Source organism: Stigmatopora argus, chromosome 3 (genome assembly GCF_051989625.1).
Source record: "Stigmatopora argus isolate UIUO_Sarg chromosome 3, RoL_Sarg_1.0, whole genome shotgun sequence".
Classification (NCBI taxonomy): Eukaryota; Metazoa; Chordata; class Actinopteri; order Syngnathiformes; family Syngnathidae; genus Stigmatopora; species Stigmatopora argus.
The window spans coordinates 18709074-18735125 of record NC_135389.1 but is presented as its reverse complement, the minus strand read 5'-3'; the positions used below and the strand labels follow the sequence as shown (position 1 = coordinate 18735125).

The 26052-nt window shown below is 42.3% G+C and overlaps 3 protein-coding genes across 15 annotated transcripts in view; 1 reads left to right on the top strand and 2 right to left on the bottom strand.

Annotated features, from left to right (window-relative positions):
• The window catches only part of ppip5k1b (diphosphoinositol pentakisphosphate kinase 1b), a 44450-nt gene extending 28944 nt beyond the window's left edge, over positions 1-15506 (bottom strand). For 4 of the 12 annotated variants that reach the window (XM_077595652.1, XM_077595651.1, XM_077595655.1 and 1 more), the window contains exons 1-4: positions 15427-15500; positions 10221-10287; positions 9870-10126; positions 3879-3940 (exon numbers count right to left, since the gene is read on the bottom strand). The gene's annotated coding sequence lies outside the window, so the exon portion shown is untranslated. Of the gene's footprint in view, positions 1-3878; positions 3941-9869; positions 10127-10220; positions 10288-15426 lie in introns of all 12 variants that reach the window. The other 8 variants (XM_077595648.1, XM_077595657.1, XM_077595650.1 and 5 more) reach the window with 4 other exon arrangements.
• acanb (aggrecan b) lies at positions 4458-17968 on the top strand. 2 transcript variants are annotated; one of them, XM_077595647.1, is made up of 18 exons: positions 4458-4542; positions 9298-9376; positions 9898-10281; positions 10512-10686; positions 10897-11024; positions 11100-11393; positions 11500-11691; positions 11768-11942; positions 12177-12304; positions 12387-12680; positions 12747-12854; positions 12932-13039; positions 13111-14778; positions 14847-15005; positions 15286-15368; positions 15846-15990; positions 16152-16334; positions 16670-17968. In XM_077595647.1, the coding sequence occupies exons 2-18, from the start codon at positions 9304-9306 to the stop codon at positions 16753-16755; spliced, it is 4383 nt and encodes a 1460-aa protein (XP_077451773.1). In that variant the 5' UTR covers positions 4458-4542; positions 9298-9303; the 3' UTR covers positions 16756-17968. The 2 variants fall into 2 exon arrangements, with proteins under 2 accessions (XP_077451773.1, XP_077451772.1); XM_077595646.1 differs by having other exon boundaries at positions 16667-17968.
• A 200-nt stretch (positions 17969-18168) lies between these two features.
• Positions 18169-25955, bottom strand: hapln3 (hyaluronan and proteoglycan link protein 3). The gene is made up of 6 exons (XM_077596392.1): positions 25830-25955; positions 20378-20557; positions 19727-19866; positions 19232-19612; positions 18868-19170; positions 18169-18698 (listed from the first exon to the last, which is right to left on the bottom strand). Exons 3-6 carry the CDS (start codon positions 19860-19862, stop codon positions 18421-18423), a joined length of 1098 nt encoding a protein of 365 aa, XP_077452518.1. The 5' UTR covers positions 19863-19866; positions 20378-20557; positions 25830-25955; the 3' UTR covers positions 18169-18420.
• Between the last annotated feature and the right edge of the window lie 97 nt (positions 25956-26052).

Below are 26052 nucleotides of genomic sequence, written 5' to 3'. Positions count from 1 at the left end.
AACTCCACTGGAAAGAAATTAGTTAAAGAATTAAGGACAAAGCTGTATTATTTTAAGTGAAACTTCAATTTAATGTGAGGACTCCAAATTTGGTGAAACGGTTAACGCAAGTCAGGAATGCGTGTCAAACGTATCTTTGTCATGGAGCAAATCTTAGTTAGATTCATCGGTTATTAATTGATGTATTATCAAATTATAATTGGATGCCATTTTAACAGTCTGAAAATCATTTAGAGACAATGTTAAGGTAAAAATGGTCAAAAATCCTGTTTTTTAGTCTATTAATAGAAAATATGTTTTTTTTTTACATTTACAGTTTACTACAATAAAAATGAAAAAAAAAAACAGTACTAGACCTTTTCCCTTTTGTATTTCGATTAAAACATCAAAAATCCCCAAAAAGTTTTCAGCCATTTTAAATAAAAAATAAAATAAAATCAACAGCAAATAATCTCTTACATTTTTTTAACCAATATTTTTTAATAAAAACAAACAAACAGGATTTATTTTTTCAAGCTGCTCTAGTGAGTAATAATAATAAATCTAGTGCGATAAAAATGATAATAGATTTGATTGTAATTAGTTAATGAGAAATCTAATTAGATATCAAATTATGAACTGATTCTAAAATTGTTTCTTGAATTTTTTAGAAAAAAGTAATGATATAAAAATCCATAATAAGAAACTATCTCCCAGTCTAAATGTATCGAACATCTAACACAGTCAATCTGACTGAATCTGGAGTTTCAAATGAGCTACAAATGCCACCAAATTAACAGGAAGTAACCCATTAGAGGCAATTTCTCCAAAAACTGCATTTTCTGGTCTAACTACTGCACCATAAGACCATTTTTTTCCACAATTCTTCACAAAGCACTAAAACATTCAGTCCATCGACCCAGACATTTGCAAGGGTGAAATGAGGACCTCCTTTATTGAAATTCCTCAGCAGACACGGTCACATCGCTGTCAACATGTCTCACACATCCACACATATATGTCCCGTACATTTAAATTTAGGGATGAGAGACGCATCTGCCCGCAAAAAAATAAATAAAGCAAGCATTCACGTCTACCGAAGCGAAGGTTGCGGCCCTCCCGCTTGACGGACTGCAAGAGACTGTGTCAATATACACACGTCAAAAGATGCTAAGCTAGCACTGGGTGAAAGAAGCTCTTATGACTATGAGTGTCAGGCGCAGGATAACCAAGAATAACCTGACGCTCACGCTAATGAAACGAGTATTTTAGTGTATAATTAGTAGTATTGCACAATTCCTCGACCCCGATCGGGCGCTAAAACAACGTCGCCAGGAGTACGAAGAAATAACGTGACGATTCTCCGAGAAATTGACTTTTCAAGATTTCCGTCCAGGAAGGCACACAATGTAATATTGCTATTGTTGTTTAATTAAAATGGCATTGGGATGGTTTGTTTTGAAAGTGTTGTGTTTTTGGGAGAATACACTGCCCTCTGGTGGTAATGGTGAATAACATGGCCACATTGAGACTCTGGGAGCTTCGAGAATAAGAAGAGCAAGGTTTTGTTACAAAATATTATGCTATTATCCAGTAAAAAATAATAATTACCTACTATTTTCAAAGGGTGATTACGTTTGTGTTGAAGTGAAGAGTGTGGATTGGGTCAATACTTATGTTGATTTAAGGAAGGCGTGTTATAGATTAGCCTCGATGCTTTAGCATCGAGGCTAATCTATAACTAATTAGATTTCTTATTAACTAATTATAAATCGACACTATTATATTGTGTTCTGGTAATTTGATATTTTATTGAACAATGTCCTGTTTGAGAATTCATAAGAAACCAACAAAAATTCTGGAAGTGTTGAATATTACTATAGGGGTTGTACTTGCGTAAATTTCATGCTAATTAGCCATTAGCACGAGGCTAGCGCCTAACCGCTATGCTAGCAAATTCAGTTCATGTACTAGTACTTAGTGGATGCTAAATGTGCAGGTAGTTAAGATCACCTGTTTACTTTTGTATAATTTATTGGTACTTTTTGAGTATCGGTATTGAGTTGAAAAATGTTAGTATTGTAAGAATAGACACTTCTTTTTTCACTGTAAGAATATTCATTTATGTTAACCCGCAAAATTCTCATGACAAGATGCATATTTTCCTATGAATTTGCTATAGTGTTGAATATTTACAAAGTAATTTGTCGTCGTTGGTTTGCCCGTTTATTCTGAGCTCGGCTTGGTGTTAAAAGGTATACAACAAACACAGTTAGTATATTCAAGTCTAAATCTGTGTGTGCAAATATATGTTGTGTGTATTTCCATTCCCACACTCGCAAATGTGTCATATCTGATGTTTTATTTTTACAGTGTATATATATACGTATATATGAATGAGGGGAATCTTATTTGTCCTTTTTTTTCAACATAAATTGGACGTTTCATGCAGTCAATGGCCCAAAAATGTATGAATTAAAATTTTCAGAGATAAGTGAAAAAGTGACAAACGCAAAATGCAGCAATGTAAAAAAAATATTTTTTGGTGTATGAGCTAGAACAGGTAATAAAGTGGAAGCACGTGCATGTGCAGGCACGTCCGCGTGCGGCGCGTTGCGTTCTGAGAAGAACTCTGTTCCGAGTGGCCGTGCCAGTCGCTGGTCATGTTTGCAGATTGTAAAAAAAAAAAAAAGTAACGTAAAACATGACTGAGTTTGTTTGCAGTGAGGCACGGAGAAAATGACTTCTTTGGAAGGGAGTATAGATATTGTGAGTCAGCGCCCAAACGTAACTGACATAGCAATGTCAAATACATTTAAAATGACTTTGTAGGACATTGGTGGAATTTTGGGCAGTTATATCCGTTTAACAAAATGTAAAGTGGAGAAAACATATTTAACTACTGGGAAAGGAAAATTATTTTATCTTCAGTTTTCTGTTTTCCATTGGAGACAATTAAAAAGTGGGAGAGAGTTCAAATCTTTGCTTTCCAATATTCTTGAAGGCAACACTCTATGTCTAATAGTTTATTTTTTACAGCGCTTTAACAAATGTGAATATGAATAAACAATTACTACCATAATTGCAATGTGCCTCACAACAGAGTTTCAAACTTAATACCTAATAATTACAAAAAATATATTTTAAAAAAATACACAAAGCAATTTTTTGCTAAAAAAATACCTAACAAACCACACATTTGAATGAGAAAACGGCATATCTAAAAGATCGATACTTTGCATTTGGGTCAATTTGATTGTTTCCTTGCCTAACCAATTACATATTAATTTATTTATCATTCAGATAAATGTATCATTTCACCCCATTAAGCACTACTGGTTTCCCTACATGGCCAAAAAACGAAGAAAAAAAGTGATCAGCTCTGAAAATGAAGCCACGGCCAGAAAAATTGTGTCAAAAAGCCGTTTTCGAGGCATTTTTTAAAGTATACAAACGGCAAATGAGAAAATGAGCAGCAAATGAGTGTTTAAAAACGGCTGTTGACATGTTTTGCTTTGAACCTTCTGGGTTACGTGCGTCCACGTCACGAGCGCCGCTCGCACAGGGCCCGCATTGACGCCCCGGAACGGACTTTAGTGGCAGACACGCCTTTTTTTTGTTGTTTTTTAATGTTTGAGAACATGGACTGGCGCGCCTGCAGGAGGTGATCACACACTCATTCGCACAACCGTTTTTTTCCCCCTAGTTCGTTTCAAATATTTCAAAAGATGATGTTTTTGTGTTGTAAAAATACTGAGCATTCACTCCCTGGCTGCCGTTGAAGACGCAAGATGTCCAATCTATTTAAACTCGGAGATTCTGGCAGTAAAAAATTGCCCAAATGGCGCGAAAATATTCAATTAAAAAGTATAATTTATTAAAGCAACATTACTACTGACCTGGAATTGCGCCCAAAATTCCCAGGAACCATTTCCAAGATCAGGACACACCCACAAAGGCCCTGAAATCAACAGGAAGGAGCACATAATCAATAAAAAAAGACTGGAAAAGCCCAACCCCCCCCCCCCCCCCCCCCCAATTTTTTTTGCAAAAAAAAATTAATAACTAGTGACATGTATATGCTCATAACCAACAGGTTGTGACATGGAATTGGCCCCCCCAAAATCAGCAGGTAAGCATTAACAAGCAAATTGGGATGAGATGACCCCAAACTAGGAATTGTCCAAAAATGAGCAAGAATTGCCTCTATAAATCAACAAAAAGTAACCCAAAAATCAACATAAAGTGACCCCAAACAGACCAAATATCAAAAGAATGTTGAGCGATTTATCCCGGGTCATGTAGTAGTTACGGTTTCATACTTTTTTTTAAATGGGCTTTGAGCTTGACCTTTGCCCTCAAGCAGGAAAGAGACCATCATCATCCTCCCTTTGCCCACCCCAGGCCCTCCCTTCCCTCAACTGACCCAACCCAACTTCCTCCCTCCTCTTTTCCAGCATCTAAATGTGCCGTTGCATTTGAATAAAGCTTCTTTCTGCTCTCTAACCCAGGCAGGAGCCACAAGCCCCCGCAGTCACTGGCCTGCCATCGGGAGCATCAACGGTACGTACCCGGCCGGGAATTTCGCCAAGACGCTACTTTTGGGCCGCCGGGGCACACACACAATAGATATTGAATGATGGGATCGTTTCCCCCAAATCAAAAAAGTTGATTACAGTATTTCTTGGATAAAATGTATGGAAGTCCAACAAATTGTAATTTTATATTTATATTTATATTTACTATGACTACGCTAACTTACAGTTTTTTCCTTGCAAATAACTTCCCCTAAATCTGGATTTTGGTTCATATATATGATGAATATTCCATAAAAAAAAGAAGTTTCAAGTAGTTTGTTTCCACTTTCAGCTGAATTGAACCTAAATGGCAACCCAATAGTTTTGAAATAACCAATCAGCTTAGGCTAACAATTAGCATCTACGGTGGGTTTCTTACACTTCTTACACAATATTTGAACACAACAGGTTTAACATGTTGTATAGTCTTTATCCTGTGTACGGAATATGCTATAGTGAGAAACCAAATGAGAAAATGTGTCTCCATGATAGTTTATCTATTTAATTATTTTTAGGGGGATTTAAAATAGATTAATGGCATTTATAGATGCAAAAGAATATCCGTTTTTTTATCCCTATTCAGTCATGTTAGTTTTTAATCCATAGTGTTGAAGGACAACATAAGTATATAAAAAGTAATGCTAGTAAAAATATATGTATACTAAAATTAATGAAAATCCTGAAATTAAAAAATATATAAAAATATAAAAATGCTAAATATATTTATTTTTTTACAAATAAAATATTCCTTTATTTTAAAAAAAATTAAATGAATTTTATTTATTTGTGTTGGATGAACAGATTATCTGTCTGTCATAAGTAGAAGCCTTGTAACTGTTGACCATTTTTTCCATTTGCCGTTAATTGTAACGATCAGTGATTTGTCTATTCGCTGCCATCCCTCCTTCTTCAAATGGATTGAACGTCTACTAAACTCATTTAAAGACTTTTATAAAAGCAATGTAAATAAACCTCTATCACCATCAATTTCTGACTTATACAAATTTTTCTTGTCTCAATTTCTGGATCAGGGCGGAGCCACCTTTGCCAGGGTTTTTTTTTTCTCCTTTTTTTCCTGTCGCCCTTCTCTTTGGCGATGACGTCCCGTTACCATGACGACGTCAGGCTCTTGCTCTCCCATTGTGAATTCCAATTGGCAGATGAAAAAAAAAAAAAAAAGTGGACGGAGTGCCATTTTTGATTGTTCATACATACAAATGCAAAATAATTAATGAATCTAGAGTCATCAATAAATAGGAATGGATTTAAAAATCAACAGTAAGTAACCCCAGAAGTTCCCCAAATGAACAACAGGAAGTGACCAGCAGAAACTCAAAAATCAACAGGAAGTGACCTGGGAAGCCTCCAAATTAAGAGGGAGCGACCTGGAAATGGCCCTAAATTTCATCACAATGCTCAAATGTTCAACTTAAAAATACGCTTGATATCATTTAAATATTACATAAATAAAAAATAATATTATAAGCCCACCAAACTTAATAGGAAATCAACATAAAGTGATAGAAATGCCTCAAATCCAACAAAAAGTGAACCTAAACCAACCAGAATTACAATATAAAAATGTTCAACATGCTAACACTACTCAAAAACATACTTTATATTCCTTAAACTTTGCCAACCCTCCCACTTAAAACGGATTGGACGTCTCTGGCATCAATGTCAGTCATTGATTTAAACTAAATAATGCAAAAAAAATATCCTCCATCATTATCGACTGCAAAATCAAATTTCCCCCCACGACAAAATCGATACTTTTGACGACCCTACGTGCTCATTTAACCACCTGTGGGGCTTTTTTGGGGGGGGCTGTACAAGAGTGTGTGTGTTCTCAAACAAGCCTTACAGTATCCACACACACACACACACACTCGTGTATATTTCCTAGCATTAGACGCACGTTGCCACACATCCCCACTGTGTGTGTCCGCATCAATGTCCGCTCTGTTCTACCAATGAGAGACTCTGAAGGTTTTTTTTTGCCTGGCCCTTGTGTTTACCTTGGCAGGGTGAGCACCCCCCCAAAAAAAAGCCCTGCCCCTGTCCAGAGCACGAACAAACCAAGGCCTCATGGCCCCGTCGCCTGGGCTGCGAACGGAACATACCGCAGTGACCGATGAGGGGAGCGGCACCTTGGCCCCTCTCAAATGAATGAAGCCACTGTGGAGAGACGCTCCATTTAGACGCGATGATTTTTGATGAGTTGCGAGTAGGAAAGGCTTTTGTAATTGGGCGGCTGACTTTTTGAAGGCGACGCTTTTTCGAAATTGGAGATATCGCAGGCAAGAGTGTTATTTACCGCTTCATGTCTGAATGTACATTAAACAAATATCTATATAGCAAAAAGCATTGGGGGAAAAAAAAAAAAAAAAATATATATATATATATTCCATACCTCATACCTGTCAACCTCTGCCGATAACTGCCCTTATAAATGATTATGATTCCCCTTACAAACCCCCCAAAAACCTTACAAACACCGTACGAGTACGGTGTTTGTAAGGTTTTTGGGGGGTTTGTAAGGGGAATCATAATCATTTATAAGGGCAGTTATCGGCAGAGGTTGACAGGTATGATACCTCTCAATCTCAGCCAATATTAATGATTACAATTCCCCTTAAGCGATAAAAAAAACATACAAATGCAACGTGGCACATTTTTACTCATATTGGGCGCACTTGAGTCTAAAATTTTCTCCAAAGTGGATGGGGTACCCAATCAGTATGCACTAAATTCAAGATTCTGTGGATGTCCCTGTACGACTGTCTATGTACATTGCTTGCTAACGCGCTATATTTATATACTGAATAGGCAGGTGGGTGATAGGGATGCGTGTGTGCATATAATGCGCATAAGCATGACAATATTAGCAGTTGGCGATGACGTTTTCGTCGGCTACCATTGGCCGAGACGGTCCAGATTAGAGCCGAGATGGTAAAACGAGATCGGTTTTACCATAAAATGTACTTGGGAAAAAAATTACGATTTGAAATGATCAAAACCCGTATAAAATACAGAAAAACGTACAACTTGACAGGCATGATATTCATTTTCTGAACCGCTTATCCTCACAAGGGGAGGGGGGGTGCTAGCACCAGGCGACGCTTCCAATGGATTGGATGTCTTTAACAACACCAAAATAGTGAAAAGGTGTCAAAGGAAAAGTGACATCATCGGCATTCGTCTGGTTCGAAATACACAGTGTAATATTTTGCTTGCTGAGACAGAAAGACAAATATTGGTCCAACTCTTCCTCCGCACTGTATGACACAATTAATAGTCACCTTGCTGCGTCAGTACAGTTGGAAAGCGATCCTTAGAGCACGGCGCCCTCTTCGGGATACACTTGGCATTACATTTCGCTTGACTATATGAATATATGTAGAAAACACGAATTTAAGAAAATCGAAAATATGAACGCCTACAAACAGGACTGATTTTTTTAGAAATATATTAAGATCACGAAGGTAATTATTATTCCCTTGTTTGATATAATCAATAAAAATGTACTATTTATTTTTTTTTTTTTAAATGAAAAAAATAATGCCTACAACCTCTATGACTCTTATGAAAGCTATTAATATAATCAATAGAAAAATTGTTTGAAAAATTATCTGGCAACTGATTCAGGGTGTCCCCCACTTGCTGCCCATAGTTAGATGGGATAGGCTCCAGCACCCCTGCGCCCCTCCTGAGGCTTAGGGAAAACAAATGAATGACTCATTTGGAAAAATGAAGAAAATATCAAATACAGAATACATTTTTGTACACATTTGAACAGTTTTCCGCAAAATTGACCACCATTCCTGAATAATAAATGCAAATTGCAGTACGTCTCATAATGTAAATTCCATATGGCGACAGGTTGAATGACTTTTATATTAGGATGCATTAGTCGTAAAGTGAGAAATGACGTTCTCCATTCAACATGCCTGCCGCGAATGGATTAAAGTGGCGCAAATGTGACTTAGTCTGGATTTATTTGAGGCACTCTGGACGTTTGCTGTGCCCCGGCGGCGACACAGAAGCTCCCGCTGTTTGGGCCTTCCAAATGATGTCATATTTCCATTCTGAAAAAGCCCAGCAAACGTGCGGGTATCCTGAAGCAGTCAGCGCGGGTGCGACTAAAGACACTTATTCAGTTCAACACTTGGCGCTTTGTCCAAACGAATTAGAGTTTGCAATACGACCATTTGGGCAAAATGAATGGGATTATAGAGCAGGGGTTTATTATTTATTATTGTAAGCTACTGCAACATTTACATTTTTGGACATATGCTTTGATGTAGTCCGATTTAAGTGAACTCAACTGAACCGAGTCCAAGTTTTGTGTTGTTATTTATTTTTATTTTTGGGGGGAGAATGTGTTGTGGTAGTTAGTGGAATAGCTGGATTAATATTGAAAACGCTGATCGACGGGAATAGACGACCAATCCTTTTTAACTGGAAGGGAGGGGCTGAAAGCGAGTTCATGAAACAAAGAGAAAATTCCCAAAGCAAAATACCATTTTACTTATGCCACACTTATTTGAATTTATGAATTTATTCCTATTCCTTTTTTTAGTGTATTACAATTTTTCTTATTGAAGTTTTTTTTTTTTTTTTAAAGAAACGAGAAAATATATATTCCATTACTATGGAGAGTATGCAAAATGACCCGTTCCCAGTCTGAACAAAAATTTCTGGTAAACAATATTGACATTTTTGCAATTTTTTTTTTCAGGTAACGATGGTTTTCTTGCTTCTGCTGTGTGTATCGTTGCCCCTTGCGTGGGCTACCACATCATTTCAACACCATGACGGTACGTTCACGAGCACTCAAGTTGACTCTAAATGCTATCATGGCTAAAGCCCAAAACGTTTAATCAAACTGACAATTATTTTGACTTTTTTGACGCCTACTTCAAATGGATAGGATCTCTACTCATAATAAACACCTTAAAATTCCCAGTTGAGCAATAATTGGATGCCATGCCGAGCTCTTCTTTTTTAGAGGCAATCAGCGGTTGTTTTGAAAAAAGACCACAAAGCTAACTAGCTCTTGAAAAGTCCATATTGCGCAACATCCCTACATTAATTTTTAGTACTTACTACCTAATACCAATGATGTAATTATAATTATTCATCTTGGTAGTGATACGCCACCAAAACATTCTAATACCAATATCGGTGTGAATATGACACATGCTTTAGCGTAGCTTAGCTAAAAAGATGTCAGCTATCAAAGTATCAGAAATAAAATGTTCAGAAAAGGAAACCCTAAGAAATGAAAAAGCAATCATAAAAAGTACTCACAAGCAAATGGCCGTGTTGGTCCTGGCAGGCTTGGATGGCAAACTGCGTGTCAGCATCCCCCTGGAGGTGGCGCTCCGCCCCCTGCTGGGCGGGAAGGTGGTAGTCCCCTGCTACTTCCAGGACAACGGCGCCGGCGACCTCGGCGCCCCGACGGCGACGCCGCTCTCCCATAGGATCAAGTGGACCTTCATCACCAAGGAGAACATCAGCACCATCCTGGTGGCGTCGGAGGGGAAAGTCCACATCGAGCCGGAGTACTTGGACAAAGTGACCATGGTCAACTACCCGCTGGTGCCCACGGACGCTAGCCTGGAGATAACGGAGCTGAGGTCCAAAGACTCGGGAGCTTACCGCTGCGAGGTCATGGAGGGCATCGAGGACAATTACGACACCGTGGAACTCCAGGTTCAGGGTATGGCTTGCAAACATGAGATTAAAAAATGACAATTCATAAAACATAAATATATCAAGTTGACATGATTTTTTTTTTAATTAGGATCAGTTGACCTCCAGTTTAAATCCTGTTCACTTCAAATTGTTACTTTTGTGGCACTACTTTTTTTTGTTTTAAGGGAATAAGTGAAGACTGGCGGCCCGCCAGGTTTATAAAGCATTGCGAAATATTCTTGTCATGCTTCACAGGTATCGTGTTTCACTACCGAGCCATCACTACCCGGTACACCCTGACTTTTGAGAAAGCCCAGGCGGCTTGCATCCAAAACAGCGCCACCATCGCCACGCCAGCCCAACTGCAGGCCGCTTACGATGATGGATACCATCAGTGTGATGCTGGATGGCTTTCTGATCAAACTGTCAGGTAGTTGAGAACATCCACCAGAAATAGTCAACCATTTTAGATGTAGAAAACCAATTTGACACTCAGATCTGGTATTTTTTCATGGTTATTCCTTCCCAAAACAATGCATCAGAAATTCTGGTTGTGACATCACAACCAGAATTGTATTCCATAAACTGTCTCTTCAGAGTCCAGTTTACTGACTTGACAATTTGCTGTCCTTTTTAAAAGGTACCCTATTCATTATCCTCGGGTGGAATGTTACGGCGACAAGGAAGACTTTCCTGGCGTGAGAACTTATGGAGTTCGAGACGTCAACGAGACTTACGACGTGTACTGTTTTGCGGAGAAGATGGCAGGTAAGTTGATCCACGGCAGCCAATCAGCTGAATCTAAAGAACTTCCTTCATTCGAAACCTGGTCTCCCCTCCAAGGCAAAGTCTTCTACTCCATGTCGGTGGAGAAGTTCACTTTTGACCAAGCCGAGGATCAGTGCACCAAACTGGGCGCCGTACTCGCCACCACTGGACAACTTTACCTGGCCTGGAGGGGCGGCATGGACGTGTGTAACGCGGGTTGGCTGCGCGACAGGAGCGTTCGATACCCCATCAACATTGCCAGACCTCAGTGTGGAGGCGGACTGCTCGGAGTCAGGACGGTCTACCTTCACGCCAACCAGACGGGATACCCCCTCCCGAGCACCCGTTACGACGCCATCTGCTTTCGAGGTAATCCAGATTTTTAAATAGAAAATGACATTGTCCAAGCACGAAACCCTCTCGACACTCCAATTCTGGGAAATACTGACCCGACTAATTCGTCCTGAATCTACAGGTAGCGACGATGAAGGCGCCGTTCCCGGAAGAAGCACTCCTTTCCCAGACATAATGAGCATAACGCCGGCCCCCGGAGTTCATCCCAGCTTCACCACCACGCCAGGAGGTGAAGAGATTAAACGTGGAGGTGTGGACATCCTCACCAGACCCATCTGGCCTCCATTTACCGACGCCGTCATGGCCCCCAGCGGTAAAACTCTACACTTAATGTCCTTCTCCAATGGCAAGCGCTCCACTTGATTTTTTTGGCCTCCAATCCTCCATAGGCGTGGTTTTCCACTACCGACCCATCACTGGCCGCTACACTCTGACCTTTCTGGAAGCCCAACGAGCCTGCAAGGGAATCGGAGCGGTCATCGCCAGCCCCCTGCAGCTGCAGGCGGCTTTTGAGCAAGGCCTTCACCAATGTGACGCCGGTTGGCTTGGCGATCAGAGCGTCAGGTATCCTGGCACGTTTCCAATTGGAAGTGGATATTAATCAACCGTCGGGGTGTGATGGTCCATTAAAATGTCATTTCGATTCTTTGGACAATTCTACGATATTCTGCAATTCAATTTGAGGGCCTTCAATTGATTCAATTCAAAATCTGAACGGAACGGAGCATGCAAAACCGAAACGGTTCTTACATCTGCATGAATCGTTCCACCCTTAAGTAACAAATCTCTCATCTTCAGATATCCCATCGTGTCACCCCGGGACAATTGTGCGGGTAATCTTCTGCACCTCCCTGGAGTCCGATCCTACGGCGTGAGGCCGGACTTTGAGCGTTACGATGTTTTTTGTTACGTCGAACGTCTGCAAGGTCAGAACTGCTCCGACGTGAAACTTAAGTATGTTTTAGCGTCCCGGACGTCAACGGTTGGATGTTCCTTTCCCTCTCCAAGGCGAGGTTTTCTACACCAGCGACTATGACAGCTTCTCTTTCGAGGAGGCCGTGCAGCACTGCGAGAAACTCAACACCACGTTGGCCACCACCGGCCAGATGTACGCCGCGTGGAAGCGAGGCCTCGACAAGTGCCGGCCGGGCTGGCTGATGGACCGCAGCGTGCGCTATCCCATCACAACCTCCCGGTCCCACTGTGGTGGCGGTCAGGTGGGCGTGCACATCATCCACGCCTTCCCCAACCAGACGGGCTTTCCCGACCAGCACTCGCGTTACGACGCCTATTGTTTCAAAGGTGGGAAACGGCGTCACCGAACGCCTCTTTGGGCTTTCGCTTAATTCCCTGGATTCTGTTCTACAGCTGAAACGAGGACCACTGATGCCGAGACCGAATCCATTTTTGATAAATTACTGACAGTAGATGTCGTCAGCAAGACAACAGTCGCAGTGAATTATGCCATTCCCACTTGTAAGACTCCTCCTCCTGTAGTTCCCTCTGAAAGACCTTTTCAAAGCCTTACGTGGTCTTTTCGTATTTGCTTTCAGTTGAACCTACCATGAGCTACAATGAAACTGAAATTCGTGCAAACATCACGCAAATAGACGAAGTCATCCAGATGACAAACACTTCGACCCAGCTGACCATACCGACTGGTAAGACCCTTCCAAAAAGTTCAATCAAATTCCGTTGCCAATACATTTTTCTTCTGCGTTTCAATCTCTAGTCCAAGTCGACGGATCTGCCTCTGGCTCTGGTGATCATTCGGCCAGTGGGGAGGCCTCTGGACAGGCCTCTGGATCTGGAGATCATTCGGCCAGTGGGGAGGGCTCTGGAGAGTCCAGTACCACCAGTGGGAGCGGAGCCTCTGGTTCAGGACTGGACATCACCTTCAGTGGCCACACAGACATCCTGTCTGGAGACCATTCCGCTTCCGGTGATCCACAAGGAGCAGAGGGGGGAAGTGCCATTTTTACCTCGGGAGACTCTGGCAGCGCATCGGGATTGGGATCTGGTTTTGTCGAATCGGGATCTGGTTTTGTTGAATCGGGATCTGGTTTTGTTGAATCGGGATCAGGTTCTGCCAGTGGCAGTGGAGACATCAGTGGCAGCGGCGGTGACATTTTGATCAGCGTACTGGACGGAAAAGAGAAAGAACTGGTGATCCCAAAACTCACTGAGCAGGAGTTAGGTAGCGGGGTCTTGTGGACTTCAGGAATGTCCGGATCGGGAATCCTGTCCGGATCAGGAGATATCTTCGGATCAGGAAGCATATCCGGATCAGGAATCCTGTCCGGATCAGGAGATATGTCCGGATCAGGAGATATGTCCGGATCGGGCAGTGGAATTTCTGGTATCAACTTTACAGACAATGTTGCCATTGACCTGACAATTCATCATTCGGGAGAGCAAGAGCTGTTTGGATCCACAGAAATGTCTGGATCAGGATTTATGTCTGGATCTGGCTCTTTGTCCGGATCAGGAATCATGTCTGGATCAGGAGATATGTTCGGATCGGGCAGTGGAATTTCTGGTATCAAGTTCACGGACAATGTTGGCATCGACCTGACAATTCATCATTCGGGAGAGCAAGAGTTGTCTGGATCCACAGAAATGTCTGGATCAGGATTTATGTCTGGATCTGGCTCTTTGTCCGGATCAGGCAGTGGATTTCCCGCCATCATCTTCACAGACAACGGTGCCATTGACTTGACGATTGAGCAATCGGGAGAGCAGGAGTTGTACGGATCTGCTGAAATATCCGGATCGGGATCCATCTCCGGCTCCGGCTTTTTGTCGGGATCGGGATCGGTCTCTGGGTCAGGCTTTTTGTCCGGATCCGGCATCGATGCATTTTCCGGCATCTCCTTTACAGACCACCGCGTCGTCGACTTGACAGTCCAGATATCGGGAGAGCAAGAACTATCTGGATATCATCCCGATTCCTCAGGCTACCACAGTGGCTCTCCAAGTGGCTTTCCAAGTGGCTTTCCATCTGGTGTTTCAGGCAGCGGTTCCGCTTCGGGACAACCGTTCCAGACGGACGCCGGTGTCATCTTTCTAACAAACGACCGGATCAAGGAAGTTACCATTTCTTCCCAAGAGCACCAAACAGAAGAGGGGCGTGGAGTTGTAGAAATAAGTGGCCAGGAAAGTGGTTCCGGGATCCCCCTTGAAATCTCAAGTGGCGACAAACCATCCGCTGCTGGGATTTCTGTAGCTTTTCCTCACGGATCTACCGTGACCTACCCGGACAATAATGGCGCGTCAGGGTACGAAGAAGAAGCGACGGTCCTCGCGGTGACTCCAGAAGTCGCCGACGTCACCCCGACGACTGCGCCGTCCATCTCGCTGGCGACGCCCCCCACGGCGGAGCGGCCAGAAGTTCAAGACGGTACGCCGGCGAAAGCGAGGCGACAAAAATGCGGACGTCTCTTAAGAGTTTTGTATTTTGCTTTCCAGCTGTCCACAGTTGTCCCGAGGGCTGGTTGGAGTTCATGGGAAGCTGTTACCTTCACTTTACCGACAGACACACCTGGGCGGATGCCGAGCAACGTTGCCAGGAGCTCGATGCCCACCTGGTCAGCGTGGGATCTGAAGAGGAGCAACACTTTCTCAACTGTAAGTGCGATACGTAGTCTTGGTCTGGTTCAGATGCAGGGTTTAGCAATTGTTGGACTCTTTTCTGACTCTTTTCTGACTCTTTTCTGACTCTTTTCTGACTCTTTTCTGACTCTTTTCTGACTCTTTTCTGACTCTTTTCTGACTCTTTTCTGACTCTTTTCTGACTCTTTTCTGACTCTTTTCTGACTCTTTTCTGACTCTTTTCTGACTCTTTTCTGACTCTTTTCTGACTCTTTTCTGACTCTTTTCTGACTCTTTTCTGACTCTTTTTTTCTAGCCAAAGGTCAGGACTACGAGTGGATAGGTCTCAACGATAAAGAAGTACAGAATGAATTCCGCTGGACAGACGGTAGCGCTCTGGTGAGTTGCAAAAAATAAACAAAATATGCTAATTTTTTTTAAGTTGGAAGATGCCTACCCCTTTAGTCAGCTCTCCGATTGGCCGGTTGTTGGTATGTTGCCGCCAGTCACATCGTTGTATTGCAAAGAGGCCATGAGTCAGTTAAGATGAAGTTGAAAGTAATCCTGAAAAAAAAAAGAAGTGTTAAGTCAAGTTCAGTTTTCATGCTTACTTATGGGCATTTTTACCGCACTGGAAAGGTAAGGTTGCAAATTTTAATCGTTTTTTTTAGACTTTATTCTAGGTTTCCAGATATAGTAAATGATTCAAATGTGTTTGGCTCTTATTTTATGCGGACTCTAAAATTTAGCATGGTGTTTTAGTAGTTTACCATGTAAAACACGAACAAATAAATCACGATACAAAAGCCACTCTGGAAGGAATTCAGAACAAAATTGGACGTTTGGACATTTTTTACAACATTTGTGACCTCCCAGACGTACGAAAACTGGAGGCCGAACCAACCCGATAACTACTTCAACTCCGGGGAGGACTGCGTGGTGATGATCGGCCACGAAGGAGGCCAATGGAACGATGTTCCGTGCAACTACTACCTTCCCTTCTCCTGCAAGACAAAACCTGGTAAGACCTCATCCAGATGGACTGCCTTGCTACTCAGTTTTCCATTACTTGGCGAGATAGTGCATCAGAGAAATTCCACTATCAGAACATCTGTTTCCTTTGTCATATTTACTTTCTGAACTATTCCTCCAAATAACCAATTGGGTTGTCCTAAATGACAGCGGGCTGCACAGCGCCCCCGGAGGTGGAGCACGGCTCACCCATGGGCCTCATCCGAGATAGCTACGCGGTCAACTCCAAAGTGCGCTACCAGTGTCAAGCGGGCTACACGCAGCGCCACCTGCCTGTCATACGGTGCATGGAGAACGGGCAGTGGGAGAAGCCACAGGTGGAATGTATAGAAAGTGAGTGGAACCCGCCAGGCTTATAATTTTTTTTTTTATTAGATAACTTTATTCATCCCGTATTCAGGGGAAAAAAAACTACCTTTTAGCGCAGGGGTGGGCAAACTATTTCACAAAGGGCTGCAGTGGGTGCTAATTTTCAATCAGTTGATTGCAGTCAGGTGCTTCTTTTTTTTCTGGAGAAATCTCATTGGTCAAAGTGTCTGTGCTGAATGGGACGGAACAAACAACCGCTTTGCCCACCCGTTTTAGCGTCTTTCTTACTTTCACATTATACATATATTTAATGTTTTTTTAGCATTTTATAGAAAATTCCTTGTCTAACCTTACAGCAGATGGCGGCAACAGACTACACAAAAGATCGGTGAAGAATAGAAGTCGAGGAGTGGACAGCCGACGGGAGCACAGGAAGACGCTCTGAGGAGGACTGAATCAAGTACAAGTGAAATTTACAACAAAAAAAGGACCCCTACCTACCTACCTACCCTTAGACACCAATGCTAATGCCCGACCAAAAATCAAAACCCCGTCAATGTAAATAGAAGCACTAAAACACATTTAGACAGTGACAATGTTTGCCTAACTGACTAGCGCCTTTAGGAAAGGAGTTTACGTACTTATATTATTTAAAGAGTCTAATTTATAGCTGTAAATTGATGTTCACCATGCACGAGTACTACTGCAGTTTGCCATATTTGGAGCCCGTTTTATTTCCAGGTTTGTATCTGGTCCTCTTTTTTTATTTTTTTTAGAAATCTAAATCATAAATAAGATGCTTTTCTCTATTTGTTGCAAGGAATCAGTTTTTTTGGGGGGGAAAACTGCTCACAAATCTTTTCAAGACATGAAAATAGTTTCCTTTTGTGGAAGTTAGCGACATTGAATCTTCTGAGTTGTGTTTAATGATCAGGAATTTTGTGAAATGTGCTTGCATCAGACGACTTATTTTATTTATGTTGACCTTATGTACCTTTTATTGAAAAGTCCACTTATCAAAACTTATGATAAACGTTCAACTCAACCAAAATGCATTGCTACCGATACTCAAATGACATCATCAGTATCGGGACGTACTAAGCAATATTGTGTGGGCGCTGTGCGGTATTTATCATCAATTAGTTTACTACTATTTTGGGGGTCAAGTTTGACTTAACAGCAAATTCCAACTCGCGTGCAAATTCGGGTTACGAACTCGTAGTTAGCGAAGAGCCGTCGCTAGTTTAACGCGTGTAAATATTCCACACTGCGACCTTGAGAACAGCAGGATCTGTTAATAACATAACATTTTTATTGTCGCTATTCATCCTGATAAACTTTGCGGTGACCGTGGGATTGGAATAATTCAGTTAAACTGGTGTAAAAACATTTTGGGGGGGGATTGTCTTTAAAAAAATGCCATTTTCTTAAGAGGATTTTAGAAAAAATAGTGACTTTTGGCTTGTTTTAAGTTCTCCTGGGATGATGGAAATGGAATTGAATGGCATAAAAGTATCTTAGAGGGCAGACTGTGGAGAAGTGAGATTTTTTGGGGGGAAAAAATGGAACTTGAAGTGGGTCCAAATGTTCCGGTGAAATCACTGTGTCACTCTTGACGTGAGCTGTATTGTGCTGAGCCCAATAAAAGGTGGAAGCAATCCAGCCTGTGCATGTCTGACTTACTTTTTACGACTAGAATGCCATTTCATTTTAATTGGGGGGGGGATCAATGAATAATAACGATGGCTCACTTCCTGTTCATTTTGGGGGGCATTTCCTTCTCATAAATCATACTTCCATCTGTTTTCTTCTGTTTGTGTTCTCCTTGAGCCGGGACTGAAAAAATTAAAAAAAAGACTGAAAAAGAAAAACAAATTTTATTGCTCGGTATGAAACGATAAAAAAACACATTGATATATATATACAGTATGTATAAAAACACAGTTAGCTTCCATTTACAAAGAAATGTTAATATTACCAAACAATCATTCATGCAAAGACACTGAATCACCATTTTTTTTGGTAAACTACAAGTACATTAGGGTTGCGCTAAATCTTCACCAATCGTTAGCTCACCACACTTTTTTTTTTTAGCTGGGACGATCCCCGATTACTGATAACAGTAGACCCCGAACTTTTGGTGGCGCGGGGGGAAGCCGAAAGTGCGCACCCCCGGTTCGGGCGGCCCGCAGTTAGCGCGGGCTTTGACGATGGGATAGCGCACGCTACCGTCGGCCAGCCAACCGGCGTCGCAGCGGTCCAAGCCGGCGAGCCTCCAGGCGGCGTACAGCTGGCCCACTTTGGCCACGGCGCCCGAGTCCTCCGAGCATGCCCGCGCCGCCTCCGTAAAGTTCAGCTTGCTCGGGTGCTGGAGGAAGTAGACGCTGCCTACAAAAGACCACAGACAACATTATTTTGCACATTGAGTCACATCAGCGTCAAAACGGCCCCCGATTCAATAGATGATAGTTAGCCGACTCCAAAATGGCGGAGGCGTTTCCTGGTCGCACTCTTTTTTGGGGGAAAAATGTGCGCCCGTACGGTTTTGAATCCCAACCTTTGAGGGAAGCAGAGAAGCAGAAAGCGTCGAATCGGTGAAGGAGGGGATGACGTGGGCCGTAAGAGCGCACGCCCGGGGCCAAGTCGGTGCCCCCGCATCCGACCCGGGGCGCCGTGATCGGGTACTGCGCGGTGCCGTCGGCCAGCCAGCCGGCGTTGCACCAGTCCAGGCCCTCCTCCCACGCCGCGAAGAGCTGCTCGAAGGTGGCCAGCGTGGCGTCCTGCTCGCGACACGCCCGCTGGGCCGCCAAAAAGTTGAAGCGGTAGCGTCCTTTGTCCGAGTGGTAAGGAAACACTACGCCTACGGGCGGGGAGCGGAATGACATGTCAACATTTCGACGGCAAACGGGGATCCGGCTCACCTCGCATCTCCAGTTCCACGGTGACGCTCTCGTCCTCCAAGCCGTCGATCACCTCGCATCGGTAGCGGCCGGCGTCGTTGAGGCGCAGCTCGTCGATGACCAGCGACATGTCGCCGGGCGCCGAGCGCCTCAGGCGGACGCGGCCCCGATAGCCGCCGTAGCTGCGGTGGCGGTCGCCCACGGCCACCATCACCTCGGTCTCGGCGGGTGCCGGACGGGCGGCGGCGGCCGGCGCCCAGGACCACTTGACCCGCGTCCGCCGCGGCGCGTTGAGCTCGGGTTCGTAGTGGAAGTGGCAGGGAAGGATGGCGCTGCCACCCCTGGTGGCCGACACGGACGACTGCGGGGACTCCACCAAAAGGCGCACGCCGTTGAAATAGACTGAAGCGAAAACACATGCACGCCTTGAAGACAGACATTTGTCACCATCCCTTCCATTTCCAACGGATTGGACGTCTATGGCAGCCCATGGCAGCCATTGTTTGTGTTACTCACTCTCTCCATCGCTGTTTCCGTCCCCAACTTCCTGGTAGTAGAAGCCGTTGTTGTAGTTGAAGTGGACCGCGGATGCCACACGCAGCAGCACGAGACCGCAGGCGGCCAACAGGGGGCGCAAGACACCAACGAGCATGACTCTGAAAGACATGTTCACGTCTCCTAAATAAATACTATAGGGATTCTCATAAAACACGAGTTAAAACAATCATTTTCCAGGACTTGAATTTTTAAAAAAATATAATATACCAAAAATAAGAACAAATAAAATAAAGAATGACTCTAAAAACCAATTTAAGTAGAACCACTCTCAAAAGGGCTCAAAATTAGCGTTGAAACGGTGCTTATTATACATTAGCTCATTATCGTCGACGTCCCATCCAAACAAGATCATCAATGTTTTTCATGCATCTCTTCTGCTTTGTTAAATAATCACTTTTCACGATGTTTTGTAAAAAAAAAAAATAGAATGTAATAAAGCATGACTGAGAAAAGACGGCCATTGACGTCTAATCCAATTTGACTGGGGGATGGCAACAAAAAAAAGGGTCATCACGAAGTTTTTAAGGCATCTCTACAGATTTGCTAAATATTTACTTTAGCTGATAAACTACTGTACACATAAAATTATGACAATGAAAGCAAACTTACCGTTTGAGAAGAGCGTGGACGCGCACGCACGCACACTCGCTGACAGCCGGCCACTCACTGCATGTGTGCGCGTGTAATCAAAGAGGCACTTGTGTGTTGACTTCATTGTCTCCGCCCCCTCGTCCAGTGACGTCACAACCCCGCGACCTCAAGTCTCACAGAAATTGGCCCCGCTTGTTTCTATTGCATTCAAATTTTCCAATTTATTTACAAGTAGTATACATCTTTATAGATTGTTGGAGCAGGTTAATATACACAAACCAGGATTTCCAAATTCAGTTCTAATTTTAAGTTACTCTTGATTAAAACCTACCTGTATTCCAGGTCATTAAAGGAAAAACCAAAACAATTTAGTGAATGCAGCTCATTGAAACATTATGAAATTACATATTTTTTCTTTTGTCGGTCTCAAAATGCAAAACATTTTCCCAACGAACCTTTTTAAAATGAGTAGAAACTGCAAAAAAAACATCACAAATAATAGTTTGGGCAGTTTTGAAGCCAATTTGCAACACCTTAAAGGTCATTTAAACATTTTTGTGTGGCCCGCCAGTTATATAAGGTTTACTGTCCAAATAATAAATACAAAAATAAATCATAGCTTCAGCCAACAGCATATTTGTTTGACGCCACGGCCTCCGCATCGGTAGGCTTGTTTTACAGAGGCCTTGATTGGAGCGCCCGTCGCTCCCGTCAAGGAGAGTGGCGAGCGCAGACAAAGCGCCGCTGAGCAAACAGCGTCACGGCTGAGTGAAGCGCAGATGTCGGGCGCCCTCCGGACACCCGGCCCCGACCTGCGCCAAATAAAATCCTCAAATCCTTTGGCCAGTTTGCTTCCCTTGCACATTCTTTGCACACGCGCTGAAAGACAGGCTCTAAATAAAAGGTGACCTGGATTCAGTGGCGGGCCGTCAGGGCCTTCAAGGCCTTCTCTGCTGGCCTAAGAAATATCTGAATCATATATTATATTTTGTCCATCAATACTTATTAAATAATTCCAAATGGTCTGTTAGCTTCCTTTCATTGCTTTTCCCCCTGGTTGCACTGCTTCCAGATGTGTGTTTTCATATTGAAGCATATAACCAATCACACACATTTCAGCCATTATTTGTTGCCAGGGTCAGAAATCTGCCTCAAAGCCTTCACAATCAGTTCTGCGGGCTCTGCCGCTTTAAACAAGCGTCGGTAAGACTGTTGCTTTAACCAATCAGATTTCGAGTTGGCAACACCACAATGCCTTGTCGCAGGCGTAGGGATACATCATCGCTTTCACCAACTATGATTAGCTACCAAACTGTATCTGGAGCTAGCTGCACAACTAAATATATTGTTGTGTTGATTTAAAGCCATTTTCAAGATGGACTATGCCAGAAATACGACGGGACAGGCTCGACTTACAGCATTAGCTTCGATAGTGATAGAAAAGAAGGAAGAAAGAAAGGAGGATGGATATTTTGTAAAAAGGATTTTTGGTGAGTAAAATATGGCTATATTCCTAAATAATATTTCAATTGCGGGCCCGGTTCTGATATCTGAAAAGCTCCAGTGTTTGTATTTAATCACTAAATGCTGCTAGGAAGTCGATTTTACCCCATTTTAGTGCAATTTTTGCCGTTTCACGTATGGACGTATCGATGTTCATTGCTGTCGTTTTCCCGGGGAGATGATACTCCGGGTCTGGTTCTGATGTCTAAAAAGCTCCAGTATATGTATTTAATCAATAAATTGACGTTCATCGCTGTCTTTTCCCGGGAAAATCACCCCCCTGGCCCGGTTGTAATGTCTGAAAAGCTCCAACATTTGTATTTAATCATTAAATGCTGCTAGGAAGTGAATTTTACCCCATTTTTGTGCATTGATTTATTCATTATTTTTTATGTGTCGCAGCTGTAGCTGCAGTCGAGGTTTTATAGCCATAAAATAGTTTTTTAAGGGTTGGATTGATTCGTTGAAGGCGCTACGAGAAAACGCACAGACCGCCACTGCCTGGATTCATGTTTTGAACTGGGTGTTGTATTAGCCTTTATAGCTCAATGCTATGTAATACGACGGCAAGTGACTGTAAAATGATAGCAGAGCATATTGATGAAACAAATCCATCCACCAGGCCTACAGTAATGTCCATAATTGACGTCCACAGTCCCTGAAAGGTTTCAAACGCTGAGTCAAATGTGTGTGTAGCACTGCGTAATTTCAAGCCTCCTGGCGAAGCCATCATCTCACGCCGTCTTCCCAGGACCCAACTTGAAAGCATCCAGCCCGGGGCCACAAATACCACAATCCCCTCACCCCCATTGTCAGAAAGCAGAGGGCTGTAATTTAGGTGCGCTCGTTTGCACGGCGTGGTGAGCGGACGCCTATTGTGTCGCTGTGTAGGGAGGCATGTCGGTACGCAACCGCTTGAGGAGATAAGAGTATACGTAGAGCGGCAATTGAAATCAATGCCAAGATAAAATCCACCAATGATTTGGGGATTTCGGTTGTTTTGGCGATTAGCCGGCTAATTGCCTCATGTAGCGTATAACTAATTTCGCTTTAAATGCGGTATAAAAGTAGTAAAAAAAAAGGGAATTTTGTGGAATTGTACAGAAAATGCTTCCATTTTATGACCGCCATTCAAATCAAGAAAGATCTGGAAGGAAATGCTTTTCATCACGTGAACACGTGATCAAAAAGAGTAAAATTTCTCCCAATGGCATTCAAACGGATGGGACGTCTATTGAAAAATATGGATTATTCGCTGCGAGTTAGTTAGGAACTTGTTTCTATCCCTGACAATGGTGCGCGCACAAACACACACTTCACATGTTGTCAACTGTAATTTGTGCGTTTGAGATTTCTTTGAAGTACGAGTTATTTTGGGAGGAAGCAGACAACAGGACAGAAGACTCGAGATGACACATTTGGAATAACATAAACCATTTTGCAACGAGTCATCCTGTTTCACTGCGATTGATGATGACTGGATAGGACGGACATCTGTCACCATCCAATACTTAAAAATAAAATAAATACATTTCAAGAACCCCATCTTTTTTTTTACCCAGGTCGGATTCTCTCACGTGATCGGGTTCGATTTCCGATCACCTGATCGGATGTGGGATGTCTCTAGAAAGAATGATCGCATTTATAAAAAGGGACGCCAACTGTTACGCTATCAACCTTCGGCCGGGCAGTCAGGGTGGGATTTAGTTTCGCTCCCGAGGGTCCTTAACAGTGAATCTGCCCTGAGGGCTGCTGGGTAATAAGAGTCAATAAAGGTTATCCAGAGGTTGAAAAGGAGCTATCCTCAACCACCCCCTACTAGACTATCTGGTTTCAACTTCACAAAAAAAACATGAAGTACCCACATCGCTACATTTCACAATTTTCCGACTCCTGTTGAGATTTCAGTTAAAGAATTATGTAGGATTTGCACTTCAATAATCATTAAATAGCCCTAAATTTAGCCTTTAAAGTTTTTACACACATTAAATGATAGACTATTGTCAAGGAGTATTCAGAAATACATGATCAAGACTCACAAAGCTCCACAACGATTAAAATTGCGCAAGAAGTCATTTTTGTTACAATTTGCCTCTGCATAAATGAAACTAATGACGTAAGGTAAGAATTCCAGCAGAGGGCGTATGACTCATGGTTAAACAGGAGTCAAGACTTGTTGTCTTTATTGTGCGACGAGTTGGAATACAAAACTGATATTAGGTCAGAGGGTGAAATAAGTGGCAAAGAATTTTGTTTTAACATAACGATTGGTCTTCAGCCAAATATTTGGATAAAAACAAGAGAATAGTTTGACTTGGAGAAGCCGCTAGGTGCTAAAACCCGCTTCACTGCTTAGTCAGATGGAAAAAAAACCTCAGCTTTTATCAGCGGTGTTGACATATTACAAATTTTCTCCAATAAAACAGTAACATTCCTTAGGAAGATCACAGCAACAAAACTAAAGGCATAAGGGAGCCCAGCTTCCGCCACACGACTTCCGAAAAGTGATTTTGGCTTCCTATCCAACAACGAAACGGGATCAAACCTGTGTTTTGCACTTTTTTAAAGAAATGTACCATGTTTTTTAGTGTTAGTGAAGTCCAATTTATCAAATTCACTATAAGTACAGCTTGAATTAATAGTGGGACTTTAAAAGCAAAGACAACATCCTTATCATATCCATCCCAGGGGAAAGAATTTTGTTTAAGCCTAGTCGTCCAGCTCATAGGGTAGGTATGTGTTGTGGTAGTTAGCTTTAAAAAAAAAAAAAAAAAAAAAAAAAAAAAAAAGGAAACTTGATATTGAAATATGGATGTGAATAGATGCCCAATCCTTTTCAACTGGGGGTGGGCCACAGGGAAAAAAAAACATTTAACTAATATTTGGTGACAGTATTAAAAAAAATGATGCAAGACAAAAGAACAACAGTACATAGCATAGCCATGACTCTTTAAATAATGATGTCATCATTGTTCTGTTGTAATTTCATCACAGACCTCATCACACTAACCCAAAGGTGCTATTTTTAGCCTTCACGCTTCTGTAATTGACGCTTAGCAACAACTACTAACTACACAACATTTTCCCATGAGAAAAATAAAAGGAAAGTGTAAAAGAAACACGTTTACTGTAGGAATTTAAAAACAAAGTGGCTTAAGCACCTGGTAGCTAAACACAATAGCAATTTACTACATGATTAGCTTGTTGTTTTAGAAATACTTTTAGTATTCAACTGTATTAGTGTCAGCTAAAATCCCATTTTAGAGAAAGGTGGAAAGATTGGAAGTGCATGGAGGACCTATAGAGCTAAATATATGTATTATTTATTAATGATTTGAGCACTTTATGGTGAAGCTTTAAATCTCATTATACGTGTATTGACTTGTAAAGGCATTCATTCATTCATTAACAAGATTTCCACAGTGGGAGGAACACCATAAAATTATTATCTTTCCCTCAAAGCCAGCGGTGTCAGACTCGGGTTGGTTCGCGGGCCGCTCTAACGTCAACTTGATTTCACGTGGGCCGGACCATTTTAGATATATTTAGATTTTTTTTAAATAAATGGATTAAAAGAACTGGATTAAAAGCCCTGAATGTTCCGTTTTTTTTATAGATCTAAAACAATGTTTATTTTAGCTTTTTTTAAATATACGTTTAGATTTTACAAAATGATTTTTGAACTAAAAACACAGAAAAAATGGATTAAAAAATTACAATTATTGATTTAAAATGGGGAAAAAAACAGGAAATTTAATATACATCTATACTATTCATTTTAATTTGATCCTAAAACAGAAAGTCGGCACTCATGATTTACTTTCCCGGGGCCACACAAAATGATGCGGCAGGCCAGATTTGGCCCCCGGGCCGCCACTTTGACACATGTGCTCTAAGCCTTTCGCAACACCAAATATGTTCATTCTACCCACAAAAAAAGGCAACATGACGTGTTTTCTTCACTTACTTGAATGACCTTCAAAAGCAACCTAATGAGGCCGAGAAGATACTTTCAGCGAAGCGGCGCGGCGTGATGAAGGGAGGGCAGATTAGGCGTGCGGGTGGGTGGGTGGCTCCCCGTGGTGCGTGGGTTAGGGTTAAATGCTAAACAGCCAAACCGGCCCTCGGTGCTTTCTGCCTTTTGATCATGTACCTTTTTAAATGGAAAACAGCTGCAATCAGTCGGGCGC

Bases quoted from the DNA above. Each gene is read 5' to 3' on its own strand.
- hapln3 (XM_077596392.1), bottom strand. From the start codon at position 19,862: ATGCTCGTTGGTGTCTTGCGCCCCCTGTTGGCCGCCTGCGGTCTCGTG. The intron at 19,171-19,231 runs GTGAGCCGGATC...CCCCGCCCGTAG, and splicing joins CGTGGAACTGGAGATGCGAG to GCGTAGTGTTTCCTTACCAC. The intron at 18,699-18,867 runs GTTGGGATTCAA...GGTCTTTTGTAG, and splicing joins CTTCTCTGCTTCCCTCAAAG to GCAGCGTCTACTTCCTCCAG.
- acanb (XM_077595646.1), top strand. From the start codon at position 9,304: ATGGTTTTCTTGCTTCTGCTGTGTGTATCGTTGCCCCTTGCGTGGGCT. The intron at 10,687-10,896 runs GTAGTTGAGAAC...CCTTTTTAAAAG, and splicing joins CTTTCTGATCAAACTGTCAG to GTACCCTATTCATTATCCTC. The intron at 16,335-16,666 runs GTGAGTGGAACC...CTAACCTTACAG, and splicing joins ACAGGTGGAATGTATAGAAA to CAGATGGCGGCAACAGACTA.